At 41.2% G+C, this 27,546-nt stretch overlaps 1 protein-coding gene across 1 annotated transcript in view; it reads left to right on the top strand.

Moving 5' to 3' along the window:
* LOC309550515 (titin-like) overlaps positions 1-27,546 on the top strand; it is a gene marked incomplete at its 5' end in the record, with an annotated part of 297,613 nt that overhangs the window by 8,796 nt on the left and 261,271 nt on the right. The window contains 7 exons of the mRNA XM_082250877.1: positions 2,829-3,080; positions 7,935-8,189; positions 12,258-12,515; positions 22,082-22,339; positions 23,397-23,654; positions 25,792-26,049; positions 27,059-27,316. Coding sequence (XP_082107003.1) covers positions 2,829-3,080; positions 7,935-8,189; positions 12,258-12,515; positions 22,082-22,339; positions 23,397-23,654; positions 25,792-26,049; positions 27,059-27,316 — 1,797 coding nt within the window. The remainder of the gene's footprint in view (positions 1-2,828; positions 3,081-7,934; positions 8,190-12,257; positions 12,516-22,081; positions 22,340-23,396; positions 23,655-25,791; positions 26,050-27,058; positions 27,317-27,546) is intronic.

Below are 27,546 nucleotides of genomic sequence, written 5' to 3'. Positions count from 1 at the left end.
GGGGCTAGTGCCCGCAAAACTCGAACATGGCAGGTAGAGTAGGGGATCCAAGAGGTAGCACAGTGTGGGACTTTCAGTCCATAGAGTCAGCAGAAGTTGGTATCGGGGAAAGAAGTCGGCTCCTCTTAGGGATAGTTGAAGTGGAGGTGGCAGGTTTCTGCGGAGAGCGCGATGCAGAGCGTCTGCGCTGCGGAGGGGGTGCAGGAGTGGATGGTGGTGAAGGTGGAAGCAGGTGCAGCTCCTGAAGAAGACACCGTAGCTCAGCAGTAGTTTTGCAGGTATGCTTGCGATCTTGATGGGTAACTCGTACCGAAAACGGAAAACCCCAAGAATATACGATGTGATTCTGCTGGAGGGTTTGCAGCAGGGGTTTAAATTCTCTGCGTTTAGAGATCGTGGCTTTACAGAGATCCGTGAAAAGTTGGTAGTCATAGCCTTGAAATTGAAGGACGCCCTTGCGTCTGGCGGCCTGCATGAGCTGCTCCTTGGTTCTATAGAAGTGTAGTTTTGCTATAATGTCCCTGGGTGGACCCTCGGGTTTGCGTGGGGCCAGGGCTCGGTGAACACGATCCATTTCCAGGCGTTCAATGGGGATAGAGGGTGAGAGCTCCTGAAAGAGTGCCGTGATGGTGGACTGCAGATCCACCACGGTTTCAGGTATCCCCCGGATCCTGATGTTAGAGCGTCTGGCCCTATTTTCCTGATCCTCCAATTGGGCCTGCAGGGCCTGATTTTCTTCTCGTAGGGCTTCCAAGTCTTCAGAGTGATTAGAGATGCATACTTCAAGTTCGTCGGCTTTAATTTCCAGATCCGAGGTACGTTGGCCTAGCTCCCTGATCTCCCTAGTGAGCTTATCTGTGATCTGTTCTGAGGTGTGCTTCAGTGCCTTCTGGAGAATGTGCTCAAAGTGTTGGAGGAGTTCAGACTGTGGGGGACCATAGGTACCGACCCCCTGTGTAAGCGGAAAGTCCGTATCAGACTCACCTTCGTCAGGGTGGGGTAGGGCAAACCTGGGAGTCCTGGAGGTGCCGGAGCCCGAGCAGGAGGCTAACGGTGATGCCATTTTGGTGGAGGCCCTCACCAGGACATCGCGGATGTTACGGCTTTTGAGCTTAGATTTGGCGCCCCCTGACACCATGGTGGGGTGGAGGGTGTTTGAGGTAGGCTGAGAGGGGTTTTCAAGTTAGGTGCGAGGCGGCTGGTCACCGATGCAGGCGGCGGGGTGTCACGCGTCAGAGCGGAGCTCAGGCAGACATGGCAATCTCACTGAGTCCCTCACATGCGCCCCCTCAAAGGATAGTGATAGCGGAACTAGTCAGCGTTGCTGGGCAGATGATAGTTCATCCAGTATAGGGCCCATTAACAATGGACTGGGAATTAAGTGCGGCAGCGGGGAGGAGGAAGTCTATGCTGACTGGTTTGGGGGTAGAGGCTGTACTAGGTGCAGTGAGTCCACAGAGAGAGCCCCGAAGCAATGGAAGGCGTTGGGGCCTAGTAAAGATGGCAGCCGGCTGCTGTGGGGCCTGTCTGGGAGTGCTGGCAAATGTCCTCCCTGCACAGTGGTGGCGGTGGGGGGGTGCTGCGGAGGTCACAAATGATGCGGCCTGCGCAAGTCCGGGGATCCAGAGGCGGCGGTTCGCGGTTAGGCCGCGGGTCCCGCCGATCGGCAATCCGGCCTGCCTTCCCTGCCTATGGTCCACGGGCTGCGGATGGGGCTGCAGGAGACCCGGAGGGGATAGCCCTAGGCAGGATGGATCGTGGATGCGCCGGGGCTCCGACTCGCGGATCGCGGCCTCCGGCAGGAAAGACCGCGGCTTCAGCCGGCAGGTAGGCCTCAATGCTGCAGAGGTAGGCGGCGGGCCCCCTGGGTGTCAATAAGCGGCTGGGCAGGTGCAGATGCATACGGGGAGCCACCCCAGTGGATATGGAGCCCGATGGGGGACTTTAATGAGCTGGATGGAGGTGGATGGATGGCTCTGTCACGGAGCCCTCAGTGCCTGCGTCCTCCTCGCTCGGCTGCCGGACACGCCCCCCGTGATTTTTTTTTACCAAAAATATGTAGCAGAAAATAAATTGGCCTAAAATGTTAAAAAATTTTGATTTTTTAATTTTTTTTTTTGGAAATGTTATAGCAGAAAGTGATAAATATTGTCAGTACTCACGCAGCCAGTGTCGCTGTTTGGGGATTTTAAATCCCTGCTTCTCTTTGTAGTGCTCCTGGGATGGATTAGAAAGGTTCCGTTTGGTCAAAGTGGTCACGTTTAAGCACCTGACCAATCATAAATGCTTTGATCTATCCCAGAAGCCCCACAGAAAGAAGGGGAAAAAGAGCAGGGATTTAAACCCCCAGATGGCTACAGTAGCTGTACAGCAGGGACCAGGGGTGTGGGTGGGGTGTTAGGTCACATTTTAATTTTTTCTGAAAAAGGTGACCTTACACTTTAAAGTACACTAGGATCCCCTAAAACAAACCCTGAAAATGTAGATTAGGCATAGTCTGGTGTTTATAAATGCTTATAACTATCTGTTGATGATGCTCTGTATGTCTCCAAAAACCGAGGTACCTACAGTATGCAAATTTTACATTTAAAAAAGTGCTTGTTGTACAGCTCCTAAATAACTGGCAAGGCAATGTGGGCATTCAATAACCTATTCACACAATTTATTGTATGGGCATTCTCAAATCTCTAAGAATTTATTCCTGTACTATTCTTTTAATTATGCAGCCTTGTCCAGTGTCATTTTTAGATATATTTTTTTAAATGTTTTGTCCAAAAATTTGTTATTAGAAACTTATTTTCTATTATTACTGCCTTTTTCTCTAACAGAACCTGCAACAATCAAGAACCTGAAAACAGAAGGTTCTACAATAAATTCTATATCTCTGAGCTGGCAGAAACCAGATGGAATTGTTGATCACTATAAGATTGTAAATGAAAATACATCCTCAACTATTACAACCTATTCCACCACTGCTGTGATTGGTTCCCTGATACCTGGAAGTGCTTACAGTTTCTGGATCTATGCAATTATTGGAAGTGATGTAGAAGGAAATGGCACAAACATACTTGTCTATACATGTGAGTTTCATCGAAGTATGGGAAAATTTAAATAAAAAAAACACACACACACATACATATCACACACCTCACACATGAGGTTGGGGGACAGTAAAACCATGCCGTTGCGCTTTCTTTTTACCACTCCCAACAATTCCCCATTTAGCTGAAGAGGCAGTGGCAAGGGTTGAACACATGGTGTCGCCATGATTCTTTGTGGCCACAGCATGAATTATACCCCCTGTAGTGTTCAGGACATTACCACCCCCAAATATTCAGGACATTACCACCCCCAAATATTCAGCTGAATGGGGCCATGCTGCAACTGCTCTGCAACTGCATGCATTGCACACGCTTGCAGCACAGTGGTGCCTCATTTTGGGAGTTAAAACAGGTGGTGAGGAGGTAACATATCACCTCTTTGATGCCTGTAAATGCTTCTAAAAAGTGATCCAAGCATGGATAATTGGAGTGGCAGTCCTTTCTGCTTGCGTGAACAAACACTAAAAAAGCTGTCCTGCTAGCTTAGATAAGCAGTTCTTTTTTTTACAGGTTGGGAGTCAGGATCAAAACTAAAGCTGGGCACACACTGGCTGAAAATCATCCAATTTGGCAGGAAGCCCAGATGACTTTTGGTCAGTGTGTACTGCTGTCTTCATGTCAAATGTCCTCTGAAAATTATCCACTGTGGATATGTTAGCAGAGCTCTAAGGGCTAATATTTGAGAAAAGATCCATGTTCATGTTCTAATCTAAATGTGCAATTAAAACTTGATTTTTTGTAAAAAAAAAAAAAAAAAAAAAAAAACAACCTCTAAACGAATGTCCTTCTGGTACTTAATATATACTACGACTATATAAAACAAAGCAAAAGTGTCAATATTTGTATCTTTAAAGACCAAAAAAAAATCTGAAAATATTCTTAGTAGATTACTAAGGGTTAAAATTATGCCCTGAATGTTTTCCCATATGTAATATGTGTAGTGCTACCCCCTGCAGGATCCGCTTGATAAATTGAGTTCTCTGTTCTTCTGCCTCAACTCTGAGAACAACCTCAGCCCCATTGACACACCGGGTTAAGCAAATGGATACTGCACTGTTGCTGGGAGCACAAATATAGACATAGCTCCCAACTGTTCCTGATTTTGAGGGACTGTCCCTGATTTGGAACAAAATCCCTCTGTCCCTCTTTCCTCCTCATTTGTTCTTCATTTTAGCCTGATATACATAGCTGTATATAAAATGCACTATTTATCTTTCAAAAAGTGTTTCACAGTGCTAAACCTTTTATCCAAATTCTAAATTGCTGCATTTAAAAAATGCAAAAGCCTTTATAAAGGAATGGTACAAAAAAAAAATGTGTGTTTAACCAATCCTTTTTTTAATAATTCTCCTTTAATGGGGTGTGGCAGGGGGTGTGTCCTATGCCTACATCATATTGCTAATCAGTGTCCCTCATTCCCATCTCAAAAAGTTTAGGGGTATGATATAGATACCTTGTATACAACTAAGATTCAGTATCAAAAAGCAAAACATCAGACTAGTTAGTGGTAAATGATCCCATGGGTTGCAATAAATAGATGTGTATGGCAGCAATGAAATTGAAGACTCCCTAAAGAGGTAGGGACAATAGGCAACGTTCTTGTGAAGCAGCTAAGTGAGCAGTCTTCAGCTCTAATTATTCAGCTAGCTAGCATGTGGTTCAGTGTTTACAGTGGTGCACATGAGTACAGTCCCAGTAAAGTCTGCATGCAGTAAATAATGCTGCTAGTTAGATGGCCAGTCACTATGTGATCAGTCTCTGCTAGCAGCAACAGTTAGTGGCAACAGTGTCCTCTCACCAGTCCCAGCAACAAAGAAAAAGGGGTCCCCCTGTATAGATATAATTTAACTTCTAAGTCTGCATGGTGCAACTACCCGACTCACTTGGAATTTTAGTTCAATAGAACATTAACTGTCAAAGTAAAGTTTCTTTCCTGAACTTCATCTCCCATGATTCAGTGCTGCCAACCATCAAGTCTCTTGAGCTTGTCTTCTGCTTGTCAGCTCCCCCAGGTGAAATGAGGTGAGGTTGTGTTAATCCATTCAGCTGAAGTCCATAGGGAGCACAGAAAGCATTGCAGCACAGTGTCCTTAATTGCTCTCTGTCTCTAGCCAAGCACCTGGCTACACGTGTTTCTCCATTGCCCCATTTGTAAGACTAGGTTTATTCTTCTTCTCAAAATTCCACTGTGTTATAGCTTAATGCTGGCCACACATACATATATCATTTTTTTTTGGACTTTAAATTCAATCAGAATTTTTAATATGTGTACGGAGTATTTTACTTTTTCACTTTTACCTTTTCCTTTAGTGCCAAATTACAGTCACATTTTTAAACAAAATCGACATATTCACTCATTTGCTGTGTGCCCTAACTGATGGAATTTAAAGAAAAAAAAATCCATACATGCTACAACTCAGGTTGTTTCCACTGAGTCTCAAGAGACTTGATGTTTGGCAGCACTGAATCTTGGGAGTTCAGAAAAGAAACTTAACTTTGACAGTTAATGGTCTATTAGACTAAAATTCCCAACATGAGCTGGAGGAGCGTATATATATTTTTTTTCAATTTTAACTACAAGATAATTAAAAGTAGTTGAAAATGACCCACACTGTTTGATTTTTTTAAGCTTCACTCAGAATACCAAAATTGTATTTATACCTCAAACTTAAAGTAGAACTAAAGGCAAAACTTTTTTTTTTTCATGATGGATAGAGTAAACGAGGACTGTAACCCCTGTCAATTTTTTTTTTGGGCATCTGTGTACCATTCTGAAGATATACCATCACATCCTGTCCCGTACCCGAAACACGAAGTGAAAGGAAGTCCCTGCAAAAAAGGGGAATAACTTGGGGCCCCACGGGTCATACGAACTAGTGGCCCAGAAGTCAGTCTTCTGTCAAATGGGAATGTTGGAACATTTTTCTTGATTAGCAGTTGCAGCTGAAAATATTTGGAATCATATTCATTTTACAAAATGCGTTATGCATAACCCAAACTAAAACTGCATTTTTTCATATTCTTGTCCATTTCTATTATAAAAATGTATTTTAAAAACAAATTACACGATAGCAGCCAAGTGGAGGACTAAGGACCCCCCGCTCCTGTCAGCTATCAAACACAGAGTTGCCATTCAGTTTGAAATGGAAAGAATGCTCGCTTTCAAAAATAGGAAAGTGGCCACATTTCAAAAACAGTGGCAATCATGGATTGCTCATTCCCCTGACATGATGTAAACAATAAAATTATTTTTGTTTCTTGATGTTCATGCAATATCTCTTTTTGCATGGTGTAGTGCTCTGGTGGCAGCCCCCCCCCCCCTTCTTTCCCCTCCTCCCTCCCATTATTATTCTCCACTGTTACCACATCCCACATTTGTTTCTTTGATTGGTTACTCCATCATTAAGGATGCTCATAATTAACATCCTATGGGACTCAGAGGAGGGAGTCATACATGGGTGGTGGCGACACCTATGTTAGGAGGTTTTTGTCAGATGGGAGCGGCACCGTCACAGTTTGTGCCCAATCGGGGTGATGGTCCGTCTACCATATAATGTATTCCTATCCCTTCTATGACCCAAATCTTAGAAGAAATCACTTTATATGTTTCCAGTTTATACTTTTATAATGGTTTGTGCATGTCTATATTATTGAGTCATCTATATGATCCTTTTCTCTTTTGACTTGTACTATGTTGGCCATACATGTGCACAGTTTAATATCCTCTGCATTTTGTTATTGTTCATGTATACTATTTCCTCAATAAAAATTTATTTTCAAAAAAAAAAAAAACAAATTACTAAATAAGGGCTCCAAATGAAAACTGTGAAAATCATTGTGGGATGCAAAACAGAACTAATAGTAAAACTTTTTTTTTTCCCAGTTTTAGATAGAGAGGAGAGGGATTGGGACACCTGTCCCCATTAGAGAGGTTCATCCCTCTATCTGTTCTGTTTAGTGTTATCACAAAAAAGCCAAAGAAAACCTTAAATATTGGGTTGTACCTAGAACAGGAATAGAGAGGACATTTTTAATTGAGGACAGCCGAGCATTCTCTCCTGAAGGAATTTTCTCTCACTTCCTCTTTCGGCTATAGGAAGTGAAAGAAAATGGAACACAGGTGGCAAAAAAAAAAACTGACAGGGCTTATGACCCTCTCTTACTCAATTCAAAATTAAAAAAAAAATGTTTCCTATTATTTCTACTTTAAACAGTTAGTGTTGAGTAAACTGATGAATACAAGTAAGTGCAAAACTTGGTCTGGTTACAATGTTTGTGATTATCTCTAGGCATGAAGGAGCTAGATAACAAGATACTGTGGCATCCCTTTAAGAATATTTAAACTCTGTTAAATGTATCTCTAGTCAAGACATGCTTGTAGACAAATTTTCTCCTGTCTAAATTGGCCCTTGTATGTGTATGTATGAATGTGAGTCAGGGACCTTAGATTGTAAGTTCTTTGGGGACAGGAACTGATGTGAATGCACAGGATAAGTGAAGTGCTGCATAAATTGTCAAAGCTATATAAATTCCTGTTATACATAAATAAATAATACACATTTTCCAATTTTGGATAAAGTAGGTTTTTGCTTTTTATACAAGTTTGTGATTGAAGCAGATCAAATGCACCTGCCAGTAAATCCTGAATGTTCTCAACAGTATCTCAAACTGATGCTGTCAACACAAACTCGAAGGTTGTTGACCCAGGCCCTGATAATGTGCCAGTGTGCAAATCCTGTCTCTGACACAGCAACTAAACAACGTGTTCACCTAAAATAACTCCTTTTGATTCTTTTTACAACTTTAAAAATATTTTTTCTTTTTTGTCCTTAGATCCGGATGTTGTCCAGAATCTGCAAATATTTAATGCTAGCACCACTTCTGTAACGCTTAACTGGGACCCTCCATATGGATATGCAACTTCCTATATGATTCAAATATTGCAAAATTCTACTTTTGTAACTAATGTTACTTCAACCTCAGTTACAATTCAGTATCTGACCCCTGGAAATTATTATACCTTCCTGGTCTCTGCTATTACCGATTATCTTGTAATAGGAGATAACACAACCATATCTAATTATACAGGTAAGATTTAGAAAAATAGAATTGATTTTTTTCCAGTCAGACTAATACACACTATTTATAGTGCTTGTTCAATTGCCAAAGTTTACAGAGTGTTTACAGCAAGTATAAAGTTTACGATGAATAATACACATAGAATAAACACCTAATAGGGATGATCTATTTAGAAAACACGCACTGTGCAAAAAACAAAACAAATATTTAGCTTAGTAAATTGAGTTTATTCTCTTTTTGATTGTACATAACAGCTTTACATTAGGATGAATGTTAGCTTTGTGTTTCTTGGGGGTATGGTTACTTCAGACCAGTGTGCTATTAGAATGGGTTTAGGTGACTGACAAGACAGTCAGGGGTTAATATTAGAGATCGACCGATTATCGGCAACACCGATATATCGAGGGCCGATATGCACTTTCCCTGATATATTGTAATCAGCCCCTGAGGTTATCGATATTGCCGATATTTAGGGAAAGTGCAGCTAGAGGCATCACCTCGGTACCGGTGTCCATAGCCGACGGTCGGCTGACTTGTAATGACAACCGATGGGGCTGAGAAGCCGCTCGGCTGTCATTACAAGGAGCGAGAGGAGTTGTTCCCCCCTCCTGCCGCCTTCCACAGCTCACCCGGGGCATCCTACCTCCACCGCCGCCGCTGAAGAGAAGATCTGGTGTAGCATGAAGATGTTTCCCCATGAAAGCCGGTATCCCTGCCGCAAGTGCGCATGTGCCGGTCTACATGCGAAAAACCCAGAAGTGACATGACATCACTTCCGGGTACTCGGCGCCAAATTAAAAAAACTGACAGCATTCAAAACAGCCAAACTTGGCGTTTTAAAAGATTTTCAGTGCCGAGGAGGGGTTTGGGGTCTTTTAGACACCCAAATTCCTCCACAACGAGTACCTTTAGAAAAAACAAACATATTTTTACATGTCCGAAAATATCGGCCGATACCGATATCCGATGACCAAAATATCGGTATCGGTATCTCATTAAAAAAACGATATCGGTCGATCACTAGTTAATATTAATCTTTCATAGGTAAGCCTACATTTCTAAAATGCAGTTTTTAAAATGAAATGCTCAGATTTTTGGTATAAGGCTAGTTAAAGCCAGTTTTAAACATTATAGTTAGTCAATTTAAAACTGATCTTTGAGCAAAAAAAAAAAACACCTAATACACAGATAGAAGAAACAAGTTTTGTTTTACATGCCAAAGGATTTGTATTTCTGTCCATGCAGTCTTGAAATTTACACAGCTCATCCGCGCAGCACAGCCCTGTCTGGCAGGGAAGCACCCAGCTGTGGGGAAGATTTAAAAAAGATGCAGAACACTTATGAGCTCATCTCTCTGTCACTCCACTCTTATCTTCTGTCTGCATATTTCTTGATAGTACATGAGCACTGCAGCACAGATGACTAGTTCCTTGTGCTGCTTCTCCCACTCCCTATCTGAGCTCTGCTATGCAAGGGACTGATATCAAGTCAAAGTCATGCACTTAATGCTTGTATTTGGTAATATATATTTTAGTTTGCATTTATTTGTATTTCTTTATGTGCCTGGAGTTCAGATTTAGGAATGGGAGTAGCATGGTCCCTTACTCTCATGTAAACATTATAGAAAATATTGTGAACTTATAATTGACTTTAATAAAATGGCATTAAATTAGTTGAGTTGGGAAAAACATGCTCAACTTTCTACCACTTGAACTAAATATATCAATTATGTTAGAAAATTTACAAAAACATTTAAGCCACTTTAGAGACTTTACTAATGTGATTCTCAAAGATTACATAAACTTTAAAATTTACATCACTAACAAGATTTTTTTTTATCCTTACAATTATTGAACATAATTTAGCACATCTCTGATGGATCAACGCGTTTCGCTATGGCAGCTTCATCAGGATACAGCAAGTATATTTTAAAATAATGTGTATAATATTGTAATATCCTTCATATTAAATCAATATTCAATAAGGAAGGCTACACTTCCTTATTAAATATTGATCTTGCGGTCCGTAGGTGTGGATATACCCCAGCCCTGGTGACCGACAGCATATGTGGTAAGGGACTCCCAACCACACAGTTGATACAGGTCCACGTTGAATAGCTTCTGTTTGACTGCACTACCATCTGGTTCTGGCTGGTGTACCCTCACCGTATTCATAAACTGATGTTGTTTTAAATTTTGGATATATCAAGTGATAGGCTGCATTGGCAACCTGTCCATACCTTCCAAACTCTATGGCCTTGGGATCTGATTAAACAGCCGTGGCTACTAGATCGATAGGATGATGTGATGTTTCAACATTCTTGGACTTGATTTCATATAAAGGATATTACAATATTGTACACATTGTTTTGAAATATACTTGCTGGATTCTGATGAAGCTGCCATAGCGAAACACGTTGATCCATCAGTGAACCTGGATGCACACCTCCCCTTCGGAGAGATGTGCAAAATTATGTTTAATAATTGAAATTATCCCTGTTTTTAGATTGATGTTATAACTAATATATATTACTATATTTTTATATATTTTGTGTTTCTGTAGTGAATATGTGGCACAATTAAATCCCCCACCATCCAGACATGCTTGTTTATTCCCTTTCTATTCCACATTCCCCTACCCTATGCTTCACTTGCATGTCTGCACTTACTGTATTCTTCAATGTTGATTGGGGACGGTGCCTTTACATATAATCAACCCATCCTTCTCCATGCAATCTCCACATAGATCAGAACTAATTGGCCTAATGCACTTAACATTAATGGGATATCAGATGCAAATGTTCTGAATGCATGCAGAGGTAATCAATATCACAAGATAATTTTGTGCTATTTTTTAGAACATGCTTAAAAAAAAAAACAAAAAAAAAAAAAAAACAGAGATTGATAACATTTTTATAGGAGCTGAACTTAGAGTTAAAAAAAAAAAAAAAAAAAAAAAAGATGTTCCTTTCTTTCAGCTGTTAGCTACACATACCAAGATGTGCAAGCCGGTACAAATTTTTCTGTATTGCAGAATACTTTTAGAGGGTATTTCCAAAAAAGGGAAACCTTTCTAAAACTGTAATGCCAAATCCTAAAGTGCACCAGGCTCTGTATCCCTTTCTGGTTCCCCGGAATAGGTGCCAGGAAGGGGGAAGTTTGTGCTCTTGTAGGAAGTATTTTGTGTCTGTGTTAATAAACACAACACCTATCCACAATGTGTGAAAATGTGTTATAAATCAAAACTCAGTATCAAATAGAATGCAAAAAGAAAGCTGCCAACATAAATACCGCATATAGTTATTAATTATAATCTAAAACATACATGTAAAAAGCTATCCTCAGTGATCACAAACCTCAAACATAGATAATGTCCCAATAAATCTACAATACACCATGTGCAATTTATGTTTGAAATAAAATTACAAAAAAGCCCTTTTAATATTAAAAAATCCACAAAAGTGCTTGTGGAAACAAAAGATTCTAAATCTCTTGTGCCAAGATGCGAGCAAAACAATCTTGCCATGACCACCAGAAAAGATAGCCAAACTCCTATGTGACCCTTATATCACAAGGAGATTAAAAAGCGCTTGTTATACCACCATTCCACGCTCCTTCCTGCTGCAGACCCAATCAGATTTGTTTCCCATTACCTTGTGGAAAACTCACAGGACCCACGTGGATGGCTTCTAGAGCATACATCAGACACCACAGGACCGTGGGACTGCAGGTATTCAGTCACTCAAGCCACTGCACCTCTTCCCCCATGGACCATATAATTAAAGAGGAAGCACACTTCAAAAATGTAATAGTATTACTTATTTTAGTAAAAAATCTATATATCTGACATATGCAAAAACAACAGCACTGAACCTTTGGTTTTCAAAACTGAAATACAAATTTAAATACAGTGTTTTATTTTTACAGTGTACAACTCTTGTTACTGTGTCTATGAAGATTTTCTAGACTTGAAACAAGATATTGCACACCTTCTTTATCTATTGTTTAATTATTAGATTTATGAAAAAATAAGTGTGTTGGAAATATTTACAATACTTCTTGGTTAATTCCTCCATAGAACCTGGACAAGTAAAGACGCTCAGTGCTCAACATATCACCACCACATCTATATCTCTGAGCTGGGAGAAACCAGATGGAAATGTCAGTTCTTACCTAATTCAAATCCTGGAAGAACCAATTTTCAATGCAACTGTAACTACAACTTCTTATACAATTGGAAACCTAACCCCTGGAAACTATTACACCTTTCTGGTCTCTGCTGTTGTTGGTGATCCTTTCAAAGAAGGAGAAAGCTATTCCATAGCTCAATACACAAGTGAGTATCCAACAGGGTTGATCATTGTATGATCAGGGCCACAATCGGGGGGGGGGGGTCTGGGGAAGCCTGAACACTTGTGGGGAGGCCCTGAGGGTCCCAGTCGCCCGGCAGGGTTGGGAGAATGGGAGAAGGTAGGGAAGCTGCGTGGCTGTATAGGCTTTCTATATACAGCACTCAAGTTGGCAGCTGCTGCTGCTCTATGTCATTAAGCTCACATCGGGCTCATTACTGCCACCTCTGGCTTCTTCCTGCATGTGCACTCCTCAAGTGTGCTGCCTGTACCTCCTCTCTTTCTAGACGGACTGTCAGCTTTGCGGAAACAGGAGAACAAAAGTTGAGACTAGGAAAACTTCCTTTAAAAATAAGGGCTGTGCTGTTTGTACAAGTGAAGGGAGGGGGCTGTTTGTGTACAGGGGGCAGGAGCTGTGTGTGTGTTTACAGACATGTGTGTGTGGGGGCTGACATATATGCAGATGTGAGGGGGCTGACATATAAACAGATGTGAGGGGGCTGAGTGGCTGAGTGGGGGGAGGCTGAGTGTGTTCAGGTGTACAGGTGTGGGGGCTTAGTGCGTACAGGCCTGAGGGTGGGCTGAGTGCATACAGGTGTAGGTGGACTGAGTCCATACAGGTGTGGGGGGCTGAGTGTACAGGTGTGAGGGATGAGTGTGTACAGGTGGTGGATTGGGCTGTCTCTTTGCTGGGTAAGGATGCCTCTTTGTTGAAAATATGTAGATACAGTGGGGATCGAAAGTTTGGGCACCCCAGGTAAAAATTTGTATTAATGTGCATAAAGAAGCCAAGGAAAGATGGAAAAATCTCCAAAAGGCATCAAATTACAGATTAGACATTCTTATAATATGTCAACAAAAGTTAGATTTTATTTCCATCATTTATACTTTCAAAATAACAGAAAACAAAAAAATGGCGTCTGCAAACGTTTGGGCACCCTGCAGAGTTAATATCTTGTACTGCCCCCTTTGGCAAGTATCACAGCTTGTAAACACGTTTTGTAGCCAGCCAAGAGTCTTTCAATTCTTGTTTGAGGTATCTTTGCCCATTCTTCCTTACAAAAGTCTTCCAGTTCTTTGAGATTTCTGGGCTGTCTGTCACGCACTGCTCTTTTAGGATTTTCAATTATGTTGAGGTCAGGAGATTGTGAAGGCCATGGCAAAACCTTCAGTTTATGCCTCTTGATGTAATCCCCCGTGGATTTTGAGGTGTGTTTAGGATCATTATCAATTTGTAGAAGCCATCCTCTCTTTAACTTCAGCTTTTTTTACAGATGGCATCAAGTTACCATCCAAAATTTGCTGAAATTTTATTGAATCCATTTTTCCTTCTACTCGTGAGATGTTCCCTGTGCCACTGGCTGCAATACAACCCCAAAGCATGATTAATCCACCCCCATGCTTAATAGTTGGACAGAGGTTCTTTTCATTAAATTCTGTGCCCCTTCTTCTCCAAACGTACCTTTGCTCATTCCGGCCAAAAAGTTCAATTTTAACCTCATCAGTCCACAGAACTTGTTTCCAAAATGCATTGGGTTTGTCTATATGTTCATTTGCAAAGTTAAAACGCTGATTTTTGTGGTGAGGACGTAGAAGAGGTTTTCTTCTGATGACTCTTCCATGAAGACCATATTTGTACAAGTATCTCTTTATAGTGGAAGAGTGTACCACAACTCCAGTGTCTGCCAGATCTTTCTGGAGGGATCGTGCAGTCAAACGTGGGTTTTGAATTGTTTTTCTCACAATCCTGCGAGCTGTTCTGTCTGATATTTTTCTTGGTCTTCCAGATCTTGCTTTAACTTCCACTGTTCCTGATGACTGCCATTTCTTAATTACATTCCGAACAGAGGATATTGACATCTGAAAATGCTTTGCTGTCTACTTATAGCCTTCTTCAGCTTTGTGAGCGTCAACTAATTTCAGTTTCAGTTTTCTAGACAACTGCTTAGAAGATCCCATGGTGCTGATTAATGGGGCAAGGTCAGATGAGTCTGGGCATTTAAACCTTTGAGATTGACATCACCTGGTGTTCCCAGACGATGATTGAGAACAATCCATGACACTTGCATGTCTCAGCCTTGCAAAGGGGGCAGTGCATGCTTTAAATTCTGCAGGGTGCCCAAACTTTTGCAGACACCATTTTTTTGTTTTCTGTAATTTTGAAAGTGTCAGTGTTGGAAATAAAATCTAACTTTTGTTGACATATTATAAGAATGTCTAATCTGTAATTTGATGCCTTTTGGAGATTTTTCCATCTTTCTCCTTGGCTTCTTTATGCACATTAACCACTTAAGCCCCAGCCCTATTTTGGACACTTTTTGTTTACAAGTTTAAATCAGTATTTTTTCCTAGAAAACTACTTAGAACCCCCAAACATTATATATATATATTTTTTTTAGAAAAGACTCTGGAGAATAAAATGTCGGTCATTGCAATATTTTTTGTCATGTGGTATTTGCGCAGCGGTCTTTAAAACGCCATTTATGTGGAAACATTTTGAAAAATCACATTTCACTGCATTTAAAAAATACTAAACAGTAAAGTTAGCCCATTTTTTTTGCATACTGTGAAAGATGATGTCACGCCGAGTAAATAGATACCCAACATGCTACGGTTTAAAATTGCGCACACCCGTAGGATTGCGACAAACTACGCTCAATAGAGATCTCAATAGGTGACGCTTTAAATTTTTTTAACGGTTACCAGTTTAGAGTTAGAGTGTAGCTCTTTTTTTTTAAATTATTTCTCACGCTCTGGCGATCGCGGCAATACCTCATATGTGTGGTTTGAACAGCGATTTCATGTACGTTTTTTTTTCGCGCGCGCTAACGGTGACGGGGGCGGCTAAAACTTTTTTTTCTCCTATTTTATTTTTTTTTTTAAAGGTTTTAAAAAAAAAAAATTGATCACTTTTATTGCTGTCACAAGCAATATAAACATCCCTTGTGACACCAATATGCAGTGACAGGTACTCTTTATGGAGGGATCGAGGGTCTAGCAGACCCTAGACCCCTCCACTACACTTTGATGTATGCAAAACGCAGAAAACTGCATTTTTTGCATGCAGCCGTTTGGACGCCGTCTCCGGGTTACGTCATCGGAGACCCGATCGAAGCCGTTTCCGGCTTTGATCGAGACTCCATCCAGCCGGCAGACGTGCCGGTTGGGTGCTCGGGTCTCCCGGTGGGACGGGAGGCCCGTTGAAAGTCACGGAAGGCGGCGGGAGGGGGGTACATCCCCTCCCGCTCACCCGGGTAACGATCGAGCGGCTCCCGAGCCGTATCGGTCGTTACTGACGGAAAGCCGACTGTCGGCTGTAAACCACGGTACTGGGATGGTGTCCCTAGCTAGAGGCATCATCCCGGTATAACACCGCAAAGTTTGCCGATGTAGCCCTACGTCACTTTGCGGTAAGTGGTTAATACAAATTTTTACCTGGGGTGCCCTAACTTTCGACCCCCACTGTATATGCTGAATATATTGGGATGTCTTTTTGTTGGATTGGGATGCCTCTTTTTGAATACAGTATATTGGTGTTTTCAAGTTTTTTTGTTTTCTTTGATCTGCTGGGGAGGATAGATTTAAGGGGGGATGCATTGAAAAGGTAGTGTACTTAATGTTAGTGTAGGGTCCTGATCGAGAGTCTCTACCTTTTTGTGGTGGAAAGCTTCATATTTTCTCTATCGTTCAACGACAGACGCAGCTCCATCTAGTCAGAGACTATAAGGTTATGCTCCTCCTATCAGGAATAGGCACTAGGCAGGAGAAAAGCTTAACCACACCTATGGGGGCTGTCCCTGCAGGCATAACCCCACACACCCTGCTAACATCAAACAGTTTTGTTTCTGCCTAGTTTAAGGAAAAGGACCTAGCTTCCTGCTGGGACTTCGGTCTTAGCTATTATAGGAAAGTTTGTTAGTTTGTGATTTTTTATTTTCACTAGTTAGTCCCTGAGGACCAAGATCCAGAGGAACTACAAGCAACAGTCGGCTGAGGTTTTGCACCGGATAATCTAGATCCTTAAGGTCTCCCAGCCTGGCCAGTGAGCGTGTGCAGGTTATGGTCCAGAACTAGGCCTCGCCACGGCAGTGCCCCGATGGATGGGGACGAGCCTGTGAATGGACCGTATGGCTTGGACGCCCACGACCTGGAACCCCCTGAGTCGCAGCTTCCCCTTAGCTGACAGCACCCCCATCCCGGGTGGGAGGTGATCTGTTTCGGAATGGCGCCCACCTGGTACCGTGTTATGGTGAGTAAATTGTCCCCCCGAAAACCCCTTGGGGTCTCGGAGCAGACGTGGGCCCTTCCCTGGAATAGTCGGTTCCCCTAGCACCTCTGAGAACTAGTCCTGTGTACCCCTCGGCATTCCCCTACCCCTAGCAGGTTTTTACCTGGGGGGGGGGGGGCGGTAGTAATGCGTCCGTTGTGGCGCCTATTTCAGGGGGGTGACTTGTCCTGTGTGGGCCCCTGGGCAGGGACCTTCTGATGCCTATTGTTCTGAGCCCCATTTTGGGGGTCCTGGAGACCACATGGCGTGCCATGGGGACCGCTATTTTGCTGTGTGTCATGATTTTTATATTCCCATTAGTTTGACTGCATTTTTGGCAGTCTTAAAGGGACACTGCCCAATTATTTTAAAAAGTGTAACATGGAGTCCCAGGATAATGTTTCACCTGAAGACCCCCTAGGAGCAATTGCAGGACCTTCTGATTCTCAGACTCAGCCAGGGATTGCAGCTTTTTTTGATGTCTAAGGTTACATAGTTACATAGTTTCATAGTAGGTGAGGTTGAATAAAGACAACAGTCCATCCAGTTCAACCTGTGTAGGTGTGTTGCTGTAATTATCTCTCATACCTCTGAATGTTCTGATCCTTGAGATGTACGTCTAATAGTCTTTTGAAAGCCACCATACTGCCCGCAGAAACCACCTCTTGTGGCAGAGAATTCCACAATCTTGTAGCCCTAACAGTAAAGAACCCCCCACGTTGCATTGTATGTCCCCGAGTCCTCATGCAATCCCTTCGACTGAACAGCTTTTTTTCCCAGCTGAGATCCCCATTGAGATATTTAAAAATCGCTATCATGTCCCCCCTCAGGCGTCTCTTCTCCAGGGAGAATAAATCAAGCGATTGCAGACGCTCTTCATAATTAAGGTCCTCCAATCCCCTAATTAGTTTAGTTGCCCTTCTCTGGACTCTCTCCAGCCCCAACACATCCCTCCTGAGGACTGGCGACCAGAACTGGACAGAATACTCCAGGTGCGGTCGGACCAGAGTTTTATAAAGTGGAAGGATTATAGACTTATCTCTGGAATACATCCCTTTCTTTATGCATGTTAATATTCTGCTGGCCTTGGCAGCTGCCGCTTGACATTGCATGCTGTTGCCTAGTCTATCATCAACCAAGACTCCCAGATCTTTCTCCATTTTTGATTCCCCCAAGGGTTCCCCTCCTAATGTGTATTGTGCCTTTATGTTTCTAGTCCCCAAGTGCAAAACCTTACACTTCTCCACGTTAAGCCTCGTTTGCCAAGTCATTGCCCACTCTGTTATTTTGTTCAGGTCATTCTGTAGGATATCTGCTACATGCTGTGCAGTTATTGCCCTGCCCAATTTTGTGTCATCTACAAAAACTGATATCGAACTACTGATCCCGTCCTCAATGCTATTTATGAATAAATTGAACAAGGTTGGTCCCAGGACTGAGCCTTGGGGGACCCAGCTTACTACCTCAGACCAGTCTGAGTATGCGCTGTTTATTACCACCCTTTGGACATGCCCTTTTAGCCAGTTCCGTATCCAAGAGCAAACCCTTCTGTCGATACCTGCAGATCTTATTTTATAAATTAAGCGCTTGTGGGGAACTGTATCAAACACCTTAGCGAAATCCATGTACACCACATCCACTGGTCTGCCCCTATCTAGCTCACAGCTGACCTCCTCGTAAAATGTTAAGAGATTGGTTTGACAAGAACGCCCATTTGTAAACCCGTGCTGGTTACTGCTGATGATGCTATTGTCTTTAGCAAACTCTACGATATAGTCCCTTATTGTCCCCTCCAGAAGTTTACATACTATTGATGTCAGACTGACAGGCCTATAATTTCCCGGTATATGCCTCGGACCCTTTTTGAATATCGGAGTCACGTTTGCTTTCCTCCACTCCCCTGGTACAACTCCTGTCCTAATACTGTCAGCAAAGATCAGGAACAGTTTGATTTTGTCATTGCTAGTGCTGCCAGCCGCAAACGCCCTCTGCCCTCACCTCCATCTGCAGGGTCTTTGGACTCTGAGATAGACATGGCCGCCGCAGACGCAGCCCACCCTGTGGGGCCGGTTTCATCACATTCTACTGGGGAAGAGGGAACACGCTTTGGTGGAAGCTCTGATAGTTTCAGTGCGGGAAACTTTAAAATTGGCTGACGAACCCACATCGCCGGGTACGCAGGTGTCTTTTGGCTCCCGCAAATATCATAAATCGGGCAAGGTGTTCCCTTGACAGAATTGTTTCATACTATTGTGGTGGATGAACAATGGTGGCGCATTAAGCACATGTTAGTGGTGCCTGAGTGTTTTACTTGCGGTTACCCCTTTGTGGAGGCAATGTCCACTAGGTGGACTGCACCACCAAAAGTGAACCCCCCAGTGTCCAGGTTGAATAAAGCGACTCTGGTACCGTGGAAGAGTCTCCAACTTTTGTGGACCCCGTGGATAGACGGGTGGAATCCTTGTCCCACCATTTACACATTGTAGCAGGTCACATATTAAAGACTACCTTTGTGAATGTTTTGGTAATGCAGACTGCTACGGAATGGGTGAAGTTACTTAAAAGTAACTTGGAAGCTGAACGCCCCCCCCCATGCGGTGTTGGAACTACTGGACCAGTTGGTTCAAGCCCTGGTATTCATGTCTGATATGTCCCTGGATTCAGCCCTGTTGGTGGCCATGGCATCGGCAGTGGGGATTGCTATTAGGCGCATGATGTGGCTAAAAAGCTGGTCAGTGGACCAGGCTTCTAAAAAGGCCTTGACTGATCTCCCCTTCTTAGGGGAAAGGCTGTTTGGATCCTCTCTGGATGAGTTTATCAAAGGTATCACAGGGGGGTAAGAGCACTCATCTTCCCCAATCCTCTAAGAGCAAGGCACCATGTCCTAGGCGGGGGCCTTCCTTTAATGCTCATAAACGTCTTTTTTCGTGCCTCTGGGTCGCAAGAAAAAGGTAAATCATTCAGGTCTTCTGGGGGTTTCAGAAAGCCATGGTCGGGAAAAGCAAAGACCGGCCAATCTGGACATGCAGGCAAGTCCTCGTCTGCATGAAGGGGCTCCCTCACCCGATTCTGAGTTCGGGGAACGTCTTTGTTTCTTTTTGTAACCCTGGACCTCCTTGATTCAGGACAAATGGGTTCACAAACTGATCCGATCTGGGTACAAGATCGAATTCCGGTCTCGCCCGTCGCACAGGTTCTTCCAGTCCAATCTTCCATTATCGGCCAGTCCGGTTAAGGGACTTGCGAGGGGCAGTACACGATTTGCTGTCGCAAGGAGTGATTGTACATGTTCCTTTTTAGGAGCGTTTTCAAGGGTTTTAATTTAAACCTCTTCACCGTGCCCAGGAAGGAAGGCAAGGTGCGTCCCATCCTTGATCTCATGGCCCTAAAACGCTTTGTGCGGGTACAGAAGTTTCAGTTGGAATCCATTCGCACAGTGGTGGCATTGCTGCATCAGGGAAACTTGTTTGCCTCCATAGATATCAAGGACGCATATTTACACATCCCTATTTAAGCTGGACACCAGCGGTTTCTTTGCTTTGTGGTCGCAGAGGAGCATTATCAATTTCTGGCGTTACCCTTTGGTTTCGCCTCAGCTCCCAGATTGTTTACCAATGTCTTAGCACCGGTATTGGCATTGCTGCGCCAGCAGGGTATTGCGGTACTGGGGGTAAGTAAACGATCTCCTGTTGAGAGCGGACTCTCCTGCAGTCTTGTTGGGGGATCTGACGGTCATTGTCAGCTCTCCGCAGGATTTTGGTTGGAACATCAATTTCAAGAAATTCGTGCTAACACCTGTCTTGAGACTGGACTATCTGGGCTTGACTCTGGATTCAGCCTTGGCCAAGGTGTTTCTTCCTCCGGACAAGCTGCAAAATTTTCAGGAGGCGAATCGGTTGTTTTTGACGAACGATCTGTCCTCTCTTCGAATTTGCATGCGGGTCTTGGGTCTGATGGCATCAACCTTCGAGGCGGTTCTGTTTGCTCAGTTCCATACAAGACCTTTGCAAAGGGAGGTTCTTGTCAAATGGAACAAGGATTCAAAGTCCTTGGACTCTTTGATTTGATTAAGCCACAACACAAGGTCTGCTCTGTTGTGGTGGATCCAGTCTCCAGCACTATGCCAGGGCAAGTCCTTCCTTCCGTTGTTTTGGACAGGGGTTACTACACACGCCAGCCTATCGGCTGGGGCGGAGTGCTGGGGAAGCTCTGCGCCCAGGGTACCTGGATGATGGAAGAGTCAAAACTACTTATAAATGTTTTGCAGTTCAGAGCAATAAAGCTTTGTCTAAGCCATTGGACGACACGTCTGCAATTTCATAATTTAATTTTACTGGTTTACTGGTTTCCTTTTTATTCAAGTATATGAACTGTATTTGTTTTGTGTACACAACAACAAAACATGTGTAAAAGTAGATGTATAAAACCATTTTATTAACAAGTGCACTTTTCTGTTTATTGTGCTTAATTTGTAGTTGGAATATTTATTTCCTTATATTGTGGTACAATCCTCCTAAAGCAGAACTCCAGCCAAAAAGGACAAATTCAATGCCTATTCAATGATAAAAAATACCAAAACCAGTTTTTTGCTGAAATGTTCCCCTACCGAAGAGATTGCCTCTACTGTATTTCTTCTGCCACTAGATTTCCTCAGTCTGAGCGTCAGCATCACCTAATCCAGTTACCCTGAGCCCAGGTCATCCTGGACTCATCCCAAGCCTGTGATTAGACAGTAAAAGGAGATAAAGCACTAGATGGGCTCATCTCTCTGTCACTCTGCTTTCTGCTTCTAAGAGCATACTTCTTGTCAGCATACAAACTGTGGGGCTTCTGTTCTGCTTCTCCCTCTCAAACTCCAGCCCTGCTATAGAGGTAATGCAAGAGGCTGATACCGAGTCAAGTTCAGGTACTTACACTCCCACATGGAAGAAAAATATATTTAAAATATATTTTAAAATAAAACATTTTTTATTTGTCCCAAATATATTGGAAATATATTTGAAATGCTACAATTTTAGCCATATTCAATATATTTCTAAAAAAAAATCCCAAATATATTGGAAATATATCTGAAATGCTACAATTATGGCCATATTCAATATATTTCTAAATTTTTTTTTCCCTAAATATATTGGAAATATATTTTTCTTCCATATGGGCTGCTTGCATTAAAAGGTTCATTTAATGATGTAGTAATGATTACATCATTGCATCTGTGTCTTTTATATTTGCATGAAGTTCAACTTTAAGGTTTCTGTGAAAAACATATATTACTTTATATTGCAGAACCTGAAGTTGTTAAGAATCTGTTGATAGGCAACATTACTACTACTTCTATATCTCTGAGCTGGGAGAAACCAGATGGGAATGCCAGTTCCTATTTCATCCAGATCCTGGGAGAGCCAACTTTCATTACATCTGTGACATCAACTTCATATATAGTTGAAAACCTAATATCTGGAAATTATTATACCTTCCTGGTCTCTACTCTTGTTGATGGTGGTAATGTAAAGGGAGCTACCAATATTACAACTGACTACACAAGTAAGTTATCAAAATAACTATTAACTGCATGATATTCCATAATAAAAAATAAATAACTGATGCTACTAGTTTGTATTGGTGGGGCATTTCAGCTACATTTTGGAATTGCCTTAAACTGGAGCCAATTAGAGATTAGTGTGCCCACATCCCAAAATCAATACATACAACAAGAAAAACCCTCTGGATGGGACTTTTAAGGGCAATAGGTAGACAAAAGTATACATTTAAAAAAAAGTATGGGGAAATGCAGAGAAAGAGAAAAAAGGAAACATTTCTCAAAAAAAATATAAAGTTTATTACATGAACCATAAAAAAAAAAAATCACATGAATCCAGAGAGAACTTCCGGAGTAGTTAAAACAATTTCATGCGGTTACACAATATCATTTATAACACCTGGCAGTGGAGAAGAGCATATCCTGAAAAACATACACAGCTGAGACCCAGCTGAGACCACATTTTGGAAAACAGCACTTTCTTAGGTAGTGTGCACTGTGTTTGTCTCTCTTTAGCGTAACTACTGAAATGCTGGAATAAAATGTCTAAGTAGGCAAATGTTGTGTAGAACAATAAGAATTTGCAACTTAAAGAGTTAAGAATCTTCACAAAATAAATCATGCAAATATTTACTTTAATTATCCAACAAAGTGTAGATAAATATATATATTAAAAAAAAAGAATTGAAGTGAATATTCACAAAATTTATTGTGTGAAGATTCTCAAATCCTTTAGTAAATCAAGCAGTGTCACACTATTATATGCATTTATAACTCCATGAAAAAAAAACTCACTTTTTTTTACTGAGTAACATTTTGATATGATCTCCTCTGCTAGACAATTTGACCATGAACATATAGTATAGGTAGTCTTAAGACAAATATGTACTATAAAATTGATCACCTGCTTGAGTGCAATCTCACACAAATTGTGAGATGACAAATGTGAAAACTCACAAAAGTTGATCACCTGATTGAATACAGAGTCAAACAGATTGTGAAATGACAAACGAATGTGAAAACGTTGCTGGAGACTACAACTAATACTTGTGTAATTTGTAGAACCTGAGGTTGTAAAGAACCTGAAAACACAGAATATCACCACCACTTCTATATCTCTGAGCTGGGAGAAACCAGATGGAAATGTCAGTTCATATAATATCCAGATCCTGGAAGATCCAGCTTTTGATAGGAATGTGACTACAACCTCTGACACAATTACGGGCTTGACACCTGGAAATTATTATACCTTCCTGGTCTCTGCTCTTGTTGATGGTGGTAATGTAAAGGGAGCTCCCAATATTACAACTGACTACACAAGTAAGTTATCAGAATAACTATTAACGGCATGATATTCCATAATAAAAAATAAATAACTGATGCTACTAGTTTGTATTGGTGGGGCATTTCAGCTACATTTTGAAATTGCCTTAAACTGGAGCCAATTAGAGATTAGTGTGCCCACATCCCAAAATCAATACATACAACAAGAAAAACCCTCTGGATGTCACTTTTAACCACTTAAGCCCCAGCCCTATTTCGTACACTTTTTGTTTACAAGTTAAAACCAGTATTTTTTCCTAGAAAACTACTTAGAACCCCCAAACATTATACATATATTTTTAGCAAAGACTCTGGAGAATAAAATGTCCGTCATTGTAATATTTTTTGTCACGCGGTATTTGCGCAGCGGTCTTTAAAACGCCATTTTTTTGGAAACATTTTGAAAAATCATATTTCACTGCATTTAAAAAATACTAAACAGTAACGTTAGCCCATTTTTTTGTATATTGTGAAAGATGATGTCACGCCGAGTAAATAGATACCAAACATGTTACGGTTTAAAATTGCGCACACCGTGGGATTGCGACAAACTACGGTCAATAGAGATCTCAATCGGCGACGCTTTAAATTTATTTAACGGTTACCAGTTTAGAGTTAGAGTGTAGCTCCTTTTTTTAAATTATTGCTCATGCTCTGGCGACCACGGCGATACCTCACATGTGTGGTTTGAACAGCGATTTCATTCGCGGCTCGACTTCCGTAAACGATTTTTTTTGTGCGCGAGCTAACGGTAAGGGGGGCGGCTAAATTTTTATTTTTTAATTTTTTTTATTTATTTTTTTACTTTATTACAGGTTTTTTTTTAAAAAAAAAATCTGATCACTTTTATTGCTGTCACAAGCAATGTAAACATCCCTTGTGACACCAATATGCAGTGACAGGTACTCTTTATAGAGGGATCGAGGGTCTAAAAGACCCTAGACCCCTCCACTACACTTCCATGTATGCAAAACGCCGAAGACGGCATTGATCGGGACTCCATCCAGCCGGCGGACGTGCCGGCTGGGTGCTCGGGGCTCCCGGTGTGACATGAGCCCCGAGCAAAGTCACGGAAGGTGGCGGGAGGGGGGGGGGACGTCCCCTCCCGCTCTCCCGGGTAACGATCGAGCAGCTCCCGAGCCGCATCGGTCATTACGGACGGAAAGCTGACCGTTGGCTGTAAACCATGGTACTGGGATGATGTCTCTAGCTAGAGGCTTCATCCCGGTATACTACCGCAAAATCTTTCGACGTAGAACATACGTTGATATGCGGTAAGTGGTTAAGGGAAATAGGTAGACAAAAGTATAGATTTAAAAAAAAGTATGGGGAAATACAGGGATAGAGAAAAAAAGGAAACATTTCTCAAAAAAATATAAAGTTTATTACATGAAACATAAAAAAAATCACATGAATCCAGAGAGAATCTCCGGAGTAGTTAAAACATTGTCATGGGGTTACACAATATCATTCATAACACCTGACAGTGGAGAATAGCATATTCTGAAAAACATATACAGCTAAGACCCAGCTGAGACCACATTTTGGAAAACAGCACTTTCTTAGGTAGTGTGCACTGTGTTTGTCTCTCTTTCGCGTAACTGCTGAAATGCTGGAATAAAATGTGTAAGTAGGCAAATGTTGTGTAGAACAATAAGAATTTGCAACTTAAAGAGTTAAGAATCTTCACAAAATAAATCATGCAAATATTTACTTTAATTATCCAACAAAGTGTAGATCAATATATCTATTAAAAAATGAAGAGAATATTCACAAAATTTATTGTGTGAAGATTCTCAAATCCTTTAGTAAATCAAGCAGTGTCACACTATTATATGCATTTATAAATCCATGAAAAAAATCCTCACTTTTTTTACTGAATAACATTTTGATATGATCTCCTCTGCTAGACAATTTGACCATGAACATATAGTATAGGTAGTCTTAAGACAGATAGGTACTATAAAATCTATCACCTGCTTGAGTGCAATCTCAAACAAATTGTGAGATGACAAATGAGAAAACTCATAAAAGTTGATCACCTGATTGAATACAGAGTCAAACAGATTGTGAAATGACAAACGAATGTGAAAACGCTGCTGGAGACTACAACTAATACTTGTGTAATTTGTAGAACCTGAGGTTGTAAAGAACCTGAAAACACAGAATATCACCACCACTTCTATATCTCTGAGCTGGGAGAAACCAGATGGAAATGTCAGTTCATATAATATCCAGATCCCAGAAGATCCAGCTTTTGATAGGAAAGTGACTACAACCTCTGACACAATTACGGGCTTGACACCTGGAAATTATTATACCTTCCTGGTCTCTGCTCTTGTTGATGGTGATAATGTAAAGGGAGCTTCCAATATAACAACTGACTACACAAGTAAGTTATCAAAATAACTATTAACGGCATGATATTCCATAATAGAAAATAAATAACTGATGCTACTAGTTTGTATTGGTGGGGCATTTCAGCTACATTTTGGAATTGCCTTAAACTGGAGCCAATTAGAGATTAGTGTGCCCACATCCCAAAATCAATACATACAACAAGAAAAACCCTCTGGATGGGACTTTTAAGGGCAATAGGTAGGCAAAAGTTTAAATTTTAAAAAAGTATGGGGAAATACAGAGAAAAAGAAAAAAGGAAAAATTTTTTTAAAAAAAATAAAGTTTATTACATGAAACATAAAAAAAATCACATGAATTCAGAGAGATCCTCCGGAGTAGTTAAAACAATGTCATGCGGTTACACAAGATCATTCATAACACCTGACAGTAGAGAAGAGCATATTCTGAAAAACATAGACAGCTAAGACCCAGCTGAGACCACATTTTGGAAAACAGCACTTTCTTAGGTAGTGTGCACTGTGTTTGTCTCTCTTTAGCGTAACAGTTGAAATGCTGGAATAAAATGTGTAAGTAGGAAAATGTTGTGTAGAACAATAAGAATTTGCAACTTAAAGAGTTAAGAATCTTCACAAAATAAATCATGCAAATATTTACTTTAATTATCCAACAAAGTGTAGATAAATGTATATATATTAAAAAAAATTGAAGTGAATATTCACAAAATTTATTGTGTGAAGATTCTCAAATCCTTTAGTAAATCAAGCAGAGCCACACTATTATATGCATTTATAACTCCATGAAAAAAAAAAACTCACTTTTTTTACTGAATAACATTTTGATATGATCTCCTCTGCTAGACCATTGGACCATGAACAGAAAGTATAGGTAGTCTTAAGACAGATAGGTACTATAAAATTGATCACCTGCTTGAGTGCATTATCAAACAAATTGTGAGATGACCAATGTGAAAACTCACAAAAGTTGATCACCTGATTGAATACACTGCTGGAGACTACAACTAATACTTGTGTAATTTGTAGAACCTGAGGTTGTAAAGAACCTAAAAACACAGAATATCACCACCACTTCTATATCTCTGAGCTGGGAGAAACCAGATGGAAATGTCAGTTCATATAATATCCAGATCCCAGAAGATCCAGCTTTTGATAGGAATGTGACTACAACCTCTGACACAATTACAGGCTTGACACCTGGAAATTATTATACCTTCCTGGTCTCTGCTCTTGTTGATGGTGGTAATGTAAAGGGAGCTCCCAATGCTACAACTGACTATACAAGTAAGTTATCAGAATAACTATTAACGGCATGATATTCCATAATAAAAAATAAATAACTGATGCTACTACTTTGTATTGGTGGGGCATTTCAGCTACATTTTAGAATTGCCTTAAACTGGAGTCAATTAGAGATTAGTGTGCCCACATCCCAAAATCAATACATACAACAACTAAAACCTTCTGGATGGAACTTTTAAGGGCAATAAGTAGACAAAAGTATAGATTTAAAA

Source organism: Pelophylax lessonae (assembly GCF_965119305.1).
Source record: "Pelophylax lessonae genome assembly, chromosome: 3".
Lineage (NCBI taxonomy): Eukaryota > Metazoa > Chordata > Amphibia > Anura > Ranidae > Pelophylax > Pelophylax lessonae.
This window is presented reverse-complemented; position numbering and strand designations above follow the sequence as displayed.